The 11744-nt window shown below is 40.2% G+C and overlaps 1 protein-coding gene across 1 annotated transcript; it reads right to left on the bottom strand.

The window, feature by feature from the left end:
* Window positions 1-1465: 1465 nt before the first annotated feature.
* On the bottom strand, window positions 1466-10591 carry LOC310954582 (RNA polymerase II elongation factor ELL-like). Its single transcript, XM_083924144.1, has 12 exons — window positions 10325-10591; window positions 7459-7503; window positions 7217-7338; window positions 6714-6874; window positions 5472-5776; window positions 5217-5338; window positions 4493-4970; window positions 4304-4391; window positions 4141-4207; window positions 3749-3920; window positions 2751-2795; window positions 1466-2641 (listed from the first exon to the last, which is right to left on the bottom strand). Exons 1-12 carry the CDS (start codon window positions 10457-10459, stop codon window positions 2537-2539), a joined length of 1845 nt encoding a protein of 614 aa, XP_083780270.1. The 5' UTR covers window positions 10460-10591; the 3' UTR covers window positions 1466-2536.
* Window positions 10592-11744: the final 1153 nt, after the last annotated feature.

Here is an 11744-nt window from a genome sequence, read left to right as displayed (position 1 = left end):
TGGGGAATGGAGTTTGCCAATCCTGCAGATGCTTATTTGTCCCAGCAGCTGAGTGACCAGAGACGGGCAAAAACCAGAGTCAACATAGGCCAAGCATTCACTCCATGGACTCAGCTAAAGGAGTTAGACGGCAATAAAACACACACCCATATAGCTACGATTCTCATGGATCGGTAAGCTAACTTTCATGTTTACTTGGCTATAACAGTAACCGTCAGTCAAACTCTTCTGCAATACTGTTTTTATGGTGCAATTTGCTTGAGGGGACGGGTTCAAACAGGCTCAAACAGACTCTGGTCTCCTGTAGGCTGCTTGACCAAGTCTGACCAACCTGGCATCGCCAGTGCTTTTAATTATATTTTGTTGTTGCAACTACAATGGCAACAGATGGCGGTGTTCTGCTCATTCTCCATATTCAACCTTTAATTTAATTGTCATAATGAAATTGGACAAAATGTAGGGAATATCTAAAAGACGCTATAAAAAAGCCGAATAATCCTACCACCAAGATTTATTATTAAATAATTAAAGCATCTGCCTGTTTTAAACCTTTTTAATTATGTAATGTTTATTTGCATTGGGACATATATGTAGCAACATGACAGCATTTAATAGCACAAGCTCATTCCCCAAACCTGTCTCTAGATGGACCTTTAAAAACTCAACAACAAACACATAAGGGAGAGTACAAAACACAAAGACAACAATACGTACTGTAAGTTCGTTAAAAACACAAGAGTCAGAAAATACAGACAAAACAATGCAAGACACAAACTACAATCTTTCCCACCATAAAACAAGGAGCACCAGATCATTCACGACTATAAAATTGATCCCAATTCAAAAATCGTTTCCATTTGAGTTTAAAAGGATCCCAGTCAGGATCCAGGTAGAGTTCTCGAGGTAAGGGATTTCACATGTTGAGCCTCAAAACGGAAGCTGTTTGTCCGAATGAGGATACTCGTAAGGGCATTTAACAATTCCTGTTGAATACTCCAGGCATTACTGACCAGTTCTTTACCTGTAACAGGTATCGATAAATGCTGAGACTTCTAACAGACAACCCAGCGAATTACTGACCAAGAACTGATGGGATTAAGACACGTACACCTGGTGAAACAGCTTGTACATGTTTAATTTTGTCCTTGGCACTGTCCAGAGATCCCGGAGCCAAATTCCTTGTGTGCTCAAACATCTTTGGCCAGTGAAGCTCAGCTCACCAGCAGTGAGTAAATAAGAGCTACAACTTAAAAATCAAAAAGGCATTTATATCAAATAAATTAAAGTCTGGCGTAATAATAAAAAAAGGTGCCTGACTGGAATAGATCAAGGTTAATATTCATTCCAGGACAATTCATGTATACCCATTTACTTAGTATTAATAACTGCACAAATGAGATTTAGATGAATAAGGAAAACTTCATACGAAATGAATACAAATGAATTTATTTGAAACTCTTGACAAAACTTTTGATTTATTCTTCATGCATTCTGTACCGTACACAGCATGCAACACAATCTTTTCATTTCTCGATGCTTCAGTCTCAGCTTACAGTAACAATGACCCCGGAACAACCCCCGTTCTGATCATTAAAACCAGTCATCAGTTACACTTTTACTGCAGCTCAAACTGTAAATTCCCTGAATACAACTAAAAGTTCACATTGTGTTTAACCTAACAGTCTTCTGCAATTCAGGAAACCCCCAGTGAATGATAACACCAGTGCAATACTTTGAATCCAGTCCAGAATAAGAAAAAAAACCTTTTCAGGCACTGGCAATACTTTCAGGAGTCATTACTGAGCAGAAAGGTCTGAAGTGAGGAGAACCGACACAACAACACTGATAGAGTCTCAGTTCACCGAACCCAAGGAACAGAGGTCTTCTCAGGATGTGCACATCTGCGCCCCAGCTGTCTTTAATAGGAGTTGTCTGGGTACAGTATGTGCAGCATGCAGTTACCTAACGCTCCCGGCTTAAACGTTAATGCTGACATGGCGAACAGAACACATAAGCAGATACCCAAATTTCACAAACAAAACTGAAATGTGTCATGGGGGATGGGAATCTACAGATGTTTTTAATCTTAGCACCTCACCTCCACGTATATGTCCGTTTGCAGGGCTTAGTTTTAGCTCCAAGAGCCTTTGTAAAACTATTGTTACTCCTTGTTTACGTGGCAGTATCACGTCACTGTAGTAGCAGCCCATTGGTCAAACCATTTCTTTTCAGAGATTTAGAACAGAGAAATACTTCACACATTTAACATAAAATAGATGTGCAAAGTATTCTCCTGTTCAAAGATTCCCCTTCTTATAAGAAGTTATCTCATATTAGAGGTCTGCTTTTCCCGGCGTACCATGACTGCTCTTCACAAATGACCCCCAACCTCTGTGATATTTCCAGCAGGTCTTGTGAGACTACATTTAGCCATGACAAATCATAGATTTCCATCTCTGTGGCATTCAACTCAGCAGCGTGAAGCACCCCTGCCTCAGGGTGGTTATTGTACTCTCCAAGTCCACGGGTCTCACAGTCAGAGCTGTCGTCGGTCGTACTCTGATATGAGCTTCTTGATGTGGGCAAGTTTGTTGTGCAGATGTTCACAGCGAGCCTTGTCCTGGTTGTAGTTGGGGTTGGACTGAAGGGAAAAACAAAATGTTATTTAGCAAGAAAAAAAAAGAGGAGTGGATTTGCCCCATGCAATTTAATCTTGAGATAAATATTGACAGGTCTGTAGAAAGCGTTACCTTTTTAATGTTTCGATACTCTTGCAGAATTTGATTACGAAGCGTCTGCAAGAGAGAAGAATAATGAATTAACACATATAGACACATTTGCTAAATGTTGTAAAACAAAGACAATGTGCCCAATCTAACATTCCTAATAATATTAATGTGATGCATGTTATATAAAGATCTATTTAAAGATGGACGGCTTGAAAGCTCCCCAAAAGTAAACTTAAAGCATCTTGATCACCCCGTTAGCGGATGGAAGGTGGGCCAAACTAAAAACTCCAAGTACACCTCAAATAAATGTTTCCCAAAGATGGTCTCTGTCAATGTAGGTAGATCTTATTACGCTGATGTTTGTTTAGGTGTTCATTTTTCTGATACATTTGGCTCGAATAAGTTATATGATGCTATAAAAATGGGGTAAAATGTCGTGATTGACAGCTTTTATTGACTCGCGATTGGTTTGGCGAGTGTATGGACGGGACTTTGATGACGTGACTCCACCGCCTCACTACTCGGAGACTCTGGGTGCAAAACTACAACATGGCGGCGCCCGTATCCGGGATATTTTGGCTTCCCTTTTGTACAGGGGGAGGAAGTGGAGATGCGTTTGTATACAGTCTATGATGTGATGGAAAACAAAAGAAAAAAAGCAAAACTTAAATCATCCAAAGGAATATTTCAAATCACTTTAACTCTCAAGGAAATGCATTCAACACATTTGTTAGAGCTCAAGAACAAACCGTGAATGTACGTAAATGTTTTGTCTTTGTTTAAAAGAAAATGTTTAACGCAAAAACTTATTTTTTTCTTTTCACATTGACCACATGCTGAAATTTCAGTGCCATCACGTCGATTCAGTAGGATATTTTTTCAAACATATGACTTTTTGTGCTACTTCTGGTGTAACAACGGAACTCATGACCAAAATGAGTGGATTTATCACTTTTTAAGGAAATGAAGACTAACATGAAGGGGTGTTAAGTGCTGGATTTCTTCATGTTTATTTTTACCTTGTATTTATGGGATTCATGGTGCAGCTGTTTGAGTTGCGTGTCCAGCTCCATGAACTGCCGCGTGACGCCATCAATACGAGCATGTAAGTCTCTGTACTCGCTGTACTCCGTGTTAAAGTCCTGCTTGTAGCTCTGTCGCTGGTCGTGATTGCAAATCACTGCGTACTTCCTGTGCCGACAACATGAAGGGACACAGATCAGTAAAAGAACCAACCCACAGAGTACCGTGTTAACAACCTGCAGAAGATTCTTACTGCAAAATAAACCGGACCTTTAATCTTTAATCTGAAAATACTGTATTTCATCACTGTGTTACAGAAAAACATGACACGTTTTGAAACAGACTTGAATGCATTTTGTGTCGAAGAACCAAAAACAGGTTTACTTACGATACATAGTCTGATGTGTCATTGTCTGCTTGGAGCCCGCTGGAGTCAAACAAAATTTCACTTGGCTCTGAAAAAAAGAAGAAAAAAGAAATGATGTCAAACAATTTGAAAATACTGAAAGATTGACACCTGAAGTGACGAGTCAACAGCGGGCAGCACTCACCTATGCAGTCCAGAGAGACTTTTATGTTTGAATCCTCTGAACTGTGATCTTTTCTCCTTTCTTTCCTGTCCCTCCACCTTTCCTTATCCTTAACAAACAAAAACAAATCCCGTTTACCAATGCATCACATGAAACTAACAAACTAAAAAAAACAACTAAATAAAAAGTGTTTTTTTTTTTATTTCTCACCTGATCTCTGTGTTTGTGTTTGCTCTTTTTCCGTTTGATCGTGTGTCTGTTCAGATCGGGCACTATCAGAGGGGATGGAGGGCGGTTAGAGTCGGGCTGAGGCGTGTCTGCTGGGACTTCGGGTTCCCCCTGAGGACAGGGAGTTGGTTCTAGCCTTTTGGCCACTTCTGCCTCCTGCTGACAGACTGCTGACAAAGAGTCAAAAAGCTTTCGAGCATCGATCGAGTTCCTCTGCCCGTCATTCCCTGTCGCGTCCTTCTGAGCAGTTTGTTTAGACGGCCTCGCTTTTGACTTGTCACTGGCAGTTTTGCTCGACAAGTGGGATATCCTGGGCTTCTTACTCGCCAAAGGGTCAGTGTATTCCTCCGGCAGGGAAGGTTTTGGTCGGTGCGCTGGGGAGGAGTTGGGTGTGTCTCGCAGTGGACTGACCTGGGCCTCTGGGACAGTGAGCAGGTTCTGTTGTGGCTGAAACAATCTCCTAAACAAGAGGAGGGTGGTAATTAAATAAATGTACAAAATCTACACTTTCATATATAGTGTAATCTTCACAGGTCCTGAGATGCTGTAGGTAAACACCTGAAGTAGTATTAGAGTTACTTCCTGAATGTAGTTTCCTAGGATGCCATATTTTCTGCAACAGTTTGGTTTAAAAAGAAAAAGAAAAAATATATAAACTACATATTATTTTCTTCTTGGTGGCAAGTATGTCAGTATCTTGTGTTACCTGACAAGGATTCGTTTCAGAAGCTGCTGGTCTCCTGAGGTGTAGCCTGGCCAGTCCTTGTGCAGCTCCTTATACAGACCGCCCTTTAGAACAAATGTGTTGTCTCTGTTGAGCTGGCCAACCTGTACACAAACGTAGACACAGACAGAAATAAAGCAGCTGAGAAAAGACATATCTTGAGCGCTCTGTGTTTAATTTTATTTTATTGATCTGTTTCTTTCTTCTTCTTTTGAATTAGACATTAGAATAAATTACCTCCGTCAGCACAGAGTCCAACACGTCTCTGTCTCCTGCTGTCAGTCCGTCTTTCTGCAGCCTCAAGATGAGCTCAGGCCTCTTGTATGGCCTCAGAGCCAGCAGATGCGATACTCTCTCCCTGAGCGGCCTCTCCTGCACATCACCCACGCTCTTCCCGTTTGAAGCGCTGGCGCCCTTCTTCGGCTTTGGGGCGCCAACTTGGACGCGCTTCTTAGCGTCGCTGAGGAGAGACTGGGGCGAGTGTCGAGGCTTGGTCAGGCTGGCCAGGGAGGCAGCGGGGGCTCGTACTGTTACCTTCTTGCCTGCCAGGGAGCAAGGAAATTTCACATCAAAGCAGCACTTTCCATATGAATCTATTGTGACTAAGTTGAAGATCCAGTTAGAAATGTGTGAAACCCCGGCTTAAAAAGAGTGCTTTCTCAGGCTAAATCCGGCAAGATCAGACACCACAGAAAGAGGACTATGGTGGATCACCATATTTGTTATGCGGCAGAATTGTGGATAAAAGACCTCCTTTCACCTCTTCAGAAACCCACATCCGCGTTACAAGCATTCACACAAGTCTCAGAAGGCAAAAACTGCCGTCTCATTGAGGAAAAAACCACATAGTTTCACTAGCCTGTAGTGAGTGAGGAAGTGTTTTTTTTGTATAGGCTTCCTCTAAACTGACAAAATCATCGAAATTCGTGTGCATGCCTGTTCGTGCGTGTGTGTGCCTGTGTATCTGCTGTATGTATGCGTTCACTGAAAGAAGATGACGGTGGTTATAATATATGTTTAGAAGGAAGTGGCTTAGTGGTTAGAAGATATGTGAAAAAAAAGAAGCTAAATCACTGGTTTTTATCATGTGTATGTATATTTTGGTGAGCATGCTGTGCAGAATACAGTCCATGGTTTTTGGGACTTCTTTTTTGGGGTATTCTTTGAAATTATCATCATTATATACAATAATATAAAAACAATGCTGTGTTTGCATGTGTGTTTACTGTATAGAAAGTGTTATAGGAAAAAAAAGACAAAAAAAGCTGCAAGAAAACAAGACTGTCTGTTACCATGTCACTGGTTACCACACATGTTGCTATGGCAACCGATGCAATATGGCTGACGGTGGTTTTTATTTTATCAGCACAGTACAACTTTGTCTTCAGGCCAGTCTTATTCTTTAGCTGGAGTTATCTGTTGTATAACAAAGCACACTCCAGATTGAACACGAGAGTGAGTGTCTTCTGTGTTCCCTACCCTGAAAGCGCCCCCCGTGTTTGATGACAATGGCCCCGTGGCGGCGTGTCTCCTCCTCAGCTTGGGCCATGCTCTGACGAGCCTTGTCGTACGAGTCATCTGTGGCGTTGACTGTCATCTTTTTCTGAATCACCCCGAGACATGACAGTTCCTCGGCAGCACTGGGAGGAGGGACAACAGCGAGTGAAGACAGCGATCAGACAGAGCTTTCAGGACTCCTTCTACGCGTCTATCGATGTCAAATGATAACTTGTTTGGGTGCTACACTTCCAGGCTATTTCCTATACCTGGACATTCACGACACACTGCGTTTTCTGGCATTTAATGAGTATGGCAGGGACATTACACAGCAGTAGGATATACATTACATTATACATACAAATTGTAAGTAAACCAATTGCGCTGACAGCGCTCATGAGCAGGTTACTTTTAAATTGTTCCTTAACTTACAGTTTATTCAAAAACTACTTCTGTGTTTTATATAATTATTTGTTATGTTTTACCCAGTGCCGAGCTGTTGGATGCAGTCAAAGCTTCCATGCGGATTATCATTGGCGATGTTAGTTACGCCAAAGGTAAATATCCTCAAATCATCTCTATTTTCTGAGCAAGGGATGGCGATTCTCTGTGACATGAAGGGGAGAGATACAGACGAGAGGAACAATTAGATTTTAACGAATTTCAAATCTGCTTGGAAAAAAAAAATGAATTAGTGCATGTCAACAGTTCGAGCAGTTCCTCTCACCCCTTTGTTGCCATTAAAACATATGGTGGGACGGGAAGACCAACCCTGAAGAAAAAGACAAATCATTTGACTTGAGAGTCTGACACACACACACACACACACACACACGTACACACACGTACACACACGTACACACAGATCTGACACAACAGCAAAGACGTTTGTTAAAACATAAAACACAAAGGATGTTTTGAGGTCTGTGCTGCTTGTACAAGCGCTACATCTTCCTTTATGGGGTTTCATTACTGCTATTACTCAACCTGTTTACTCTTCTGACTGTGGGCTGTTGTTCTTTATGTCTGTGCATAGTGTACGATATAACAGTAGTTCCCAGCCTTTTGTACCAATGCAATGCAGTCCACTTTATCTCCGCCTATTCTGATTTTGACACCTCAACCTAGGTTACGAGTTGATACAGAGTACTGGGCTGAAACAAATTATTATTTTCAATGTCAATTAATCTGTTGAATATGTTCTCAATTAAATCGATCAGTTGTTTGGTCTATAAAACGTCAGAAAACAGTGAGAAATGTCATCCAGTGTTTCCAAAAGCCTGAGATGACTTCCTCAGATGCCTTTTTCTCCACAACTCAAAGATATTCAGCTTATTGTTATAAAGGAGAAAAAAAACTAGAAAATATTCACAATTAGGAAATGTTTTCCCCCTGAAAATCACTCAAACTGATTCATTGATTATCAAAATAGTTGGTGATTCATTTAGTTGTTGACAACTAATTGATTTGTGTTTGCAGCTGAGTACCAATCCAATACCAGTCTGACCACTGCACAAAGCTTTGACCTGTATACCTCACTGCGTAGGACTTATTGGAATAATTTTTATGTAAGGCCATGGATTGGCAAGTTGACTGAACGGATCTGAACATAATCTCCAATTTTACACATTAAAGTCAAATGACGTGTTGGAGTACACCACTCCGCAACTGAATAGAGGGCAGCGGCACAAAATCTGATAAAGTCAGATTTCAATCAGCATCAGTTGGGGCTGAAGGTTCCAAGTTTGAAAATGAAAAGAAATTGGTAGCGTGGAATTGGAAAGAAGCTAGCTCTCTCAGTAGCTCGCTCCTCATCTCTGCTGAAGGCTTGTGGCTCGTGGCTACATGAGCCGCTACTAGAATAACACACACGAATCTCTGACCAAGCGGTCTGTGGTCGAGTTGCATTGTGGGTAATATAGGAACCAAGTTTTTCCAAGGGTGAAAAAGAACACGTGGAACATAAAAAGACGATAATGTATTGTCTTCCCATATGAAATATTAAATTACCTTTATCGGTAGAGGTTTTTTTTCCCCATAACACCCAGCCATGTCTCTGCTTCTTATGCATCAATTGTTCTTTTTCAAAGTAGTGAAAATTGCAGATGCTAAATTGAAGGAGTGCTCTTTTAAAAAAAATACACTGGCAAAAAAACATCTACTGTGATTGCTCACAAACCCAATCCCCTAAATTAAGATTGAGCTCCCCTAATAATGTTAAATACTTAAGATCGGCCTCACACCAATTTCTCAGCCTACTTGAGTGCTTATTTAAACATAGGTACCTTGATATAGGTTTTTAAACCCAAATCATAATTTAAATTTTTACAAATTAAGTGCGTACTCCACAATATACCCCCTGGGATGCAAGTACCTCTGGTTTATCCTGACACTTGCGCATCATGTGCTCATTAAATAAAGCACATTTTATTGGAAGTGGCTGAGGTCATCGCGCCCTGCTGCTCAAATACAGCAGCATGTCACATGAGAATATGGTGAACAGGGTGAAATAACAGCCTGTCAACTGTTCACAGGGGTGAATTAGTCTGCAGGAAATGGAAGAAATGACAGCCCCAGAGTGACACTTTTGCAGCACGGACGGAAAGTACGCGACGACTAAAATCAAATTGACCTTTTCATGAAGAGGATTTGTGAGTCCACCTGTTGATGAGTGCAGAGAGCGTGGAGGCTGCCAATACTCAGTTTGGCCTGGCCACATGTAGAGGTGTTATTTTTTTATGTCTGTGATCAGCCCAAGTGGGTTAAGAATAGCCACACTTAAAGCTAAATAAAGAAACTAGATATATGCACACAGCAACAGTGTTGTGTGCACGTCAAGACTGTGCTTTAGGTGTTTTCCCCTCCTTTCTGTCCGTCTCATCGTAACAGTATTGCACCAAAACTAGAGGTATGACAGGAGCGGTGCGGTTTTCAGTTTTCAGCAGAAAATTGGTCATTTTCATTACTGAGGAGTTTCCTATCTGTGTTACAAGGAATTACAGAATAGAGGAAGTGTACATGACTCTGCTCTGCCACAGACTTCCTGCAGTGTCTGATTCATTTGTGATTAACTGGGTGACAGGTTTCAGAATGTAGAATCTGTCAATTTGTCTCCATTGTAGATATAAAGCTGGCTTCAACTCCATTCATGTTTACAAAAAAATGTGCTCCATCCACCAGATGCAGTCCAAAAAGTACCCTCCTACAACTACAAGCCTACTCCCCTCAGCCTGCTCCCTTTCTTCTCTCTCTCTCTCTCTAGACTAATAACATTCACAACACTTGCCAACAAGCTTGCAACGACTTGGCCAGCGGCTTGTTACAAGCATCACCGCACAGGGAAGCGTTTCCGCATTGTATTATGCAACATGTATTCCCATTTCATAGCTTAAAATGAGGCTTGTATGAGACAACAGGCGGGGAAGAAGAAGAAGAAGTTAGGCTGAAATGCGAACCACAAACCCGCCTTCCTCCCTTTTCTCCCCCCTTGGTTTTAAAGTCAGGATCCCTTTGACGAAGCGGTTCAACCCTGTAGACATTTAATGAACGTTTTAGGTGGTTATTCGAGGGTAATGTGTTTTAAAACAGCCTACCTTGGCGTTTTGAAAGGAGCCAATGGCTCTTGCCGCGCTGTCAGTGAGTTTGACATGAAAAACAGAGATGTTACCGTCGCGGTTCAGTTTCCCGCTGGAGAGTCCGTAACACTGGTTCTCCTTCAGCACCGACATCCCGCCGCGAAGCCCCCACTATCAGGCTTATTTTCAACCAAACAATTCTCACATAAATAAAGAAAACATTGGCGAGATGAGGCGGAGAGAAAAGGCTAAGCGGTTCCGTGTGGCGGCGGTTGCTGCTACTGCTGCTCCGCCGCCGCGCGCTATTCTGGAGTAGAGCGTTACGTCATGACGGCTGAGCAGATCTTATTGGTCCAGAGACATAAATAAAAGATGACGTAGGGCTGACGTAACCACTTCTACTTTTCTGCTTCCTCTTCTTTCTCTCAGATGGAGAGGGGGTTTCTTCTTCTGGGTGAGTGGAGCAGGTCACTGCTATGGACTCTGATAAAAGGCTGATTATAAACATAAAGAGCCTGTAAATCATACCGAGATATTTTCTGGATATTAAAATAGCTTTGTGTCTCAAAATAAAACAATCAGATTAATCAGTTATCCAAAATAATGATTAATATAATATACAGAACTTCACACTAGATATAATAGTGTCTACTAGTAAAATGACACAATGAGGAGGAACTTTCTCAAAATAATGATAAAACTATTTTAAAATAACATGATAGTATCTCAAAATAATGAAATAGCATCTTAAAATAACATGATTGTATCTCAAAATCATGAAATAGTATCTCAAAATAATGAAATAGTATCTCAAAATAATGAAATAGCATCTTAAAATAACATGATAGTATCTCAAAATAATGAAATAGTATCTCAAAATAATGAAATAGTATCTCAAAATAATGAAATAGCATCTTAAAATAACATGATAGTATCTCAAAATAATGAAATAGTATCTCAAAATAATGAAATAGCATCTTAAAATAACATGATAGTATCTCAAAATAATGAAATAGTATCTCAAAATAATGAAATAGTATCTCAAAATAATGAAATAGCATCTTAAAATAACATGATAGTATCTCGAAATAATGAAATAGTATCTTAAAATAACATGATAGTATCTCAAAATCATGAAATAGTATCTTAAAATAACATGATAGTATCTGGAAATAATGAGTAAGTATTATTTTGAGAAGGTTTATCATTATTTTGAGATACTAAATCATTCATTTTTAGATATTGAGTCATTGTTTCTTGAGAAACAAAGTCATTTTGGAGATATTAAGTAATTGTTTTTTATGTACAAATTCATTATTTTAAAGATACTGAGTCATTATTTTAGAGATACTAAGTCATTATTTTGAGATACTTAGTCATTATTTAAGAGATACTAAGTCATTATTTTGAGATACTTAGTCATTATTTAAGAGATACT

Source organism: Echiichthys vipera (assembly GCF_963691815.1).
Source record: "Echiichthys vipera genome assembly, chromosome: 12".
In the NCBI taxonomy this organism is placed as follows: Eukaryota; Metazoa; Chordata; class Actinopteri; order Perciformes; family Trachinidae; genus Echiichthys; species Echiichthys vipera.
This window is presented reverse-complemented; position numbering and strand designations above follow the sequence as displayed.

Excerpts from the sequence above, each read along its gene's own strand:
- LOC310954582 (XM_083924144.1), bottom strand. The coding sequence starts at position 10,459 with ATGTCGGTGCTGAAGGAGAACCAGTGTTACGGACTCTCCAGCGGGAAA. Across the intron at positions 3,921-4,140 it reads GACACATCAGACTATGTATC|GAAGTACGCAGTGATTTGCA; the intron begins GTAAGTAAACCT and ends TTGTCGGCACAG. Across the intron at positions 2,642-2,750 it reads AGTATCGAAACATTAAAAAG|TCCAACCCCAACTACAACCA; the intron begins GTAACGCTTTCT and ends TTTTCCCTTCAG.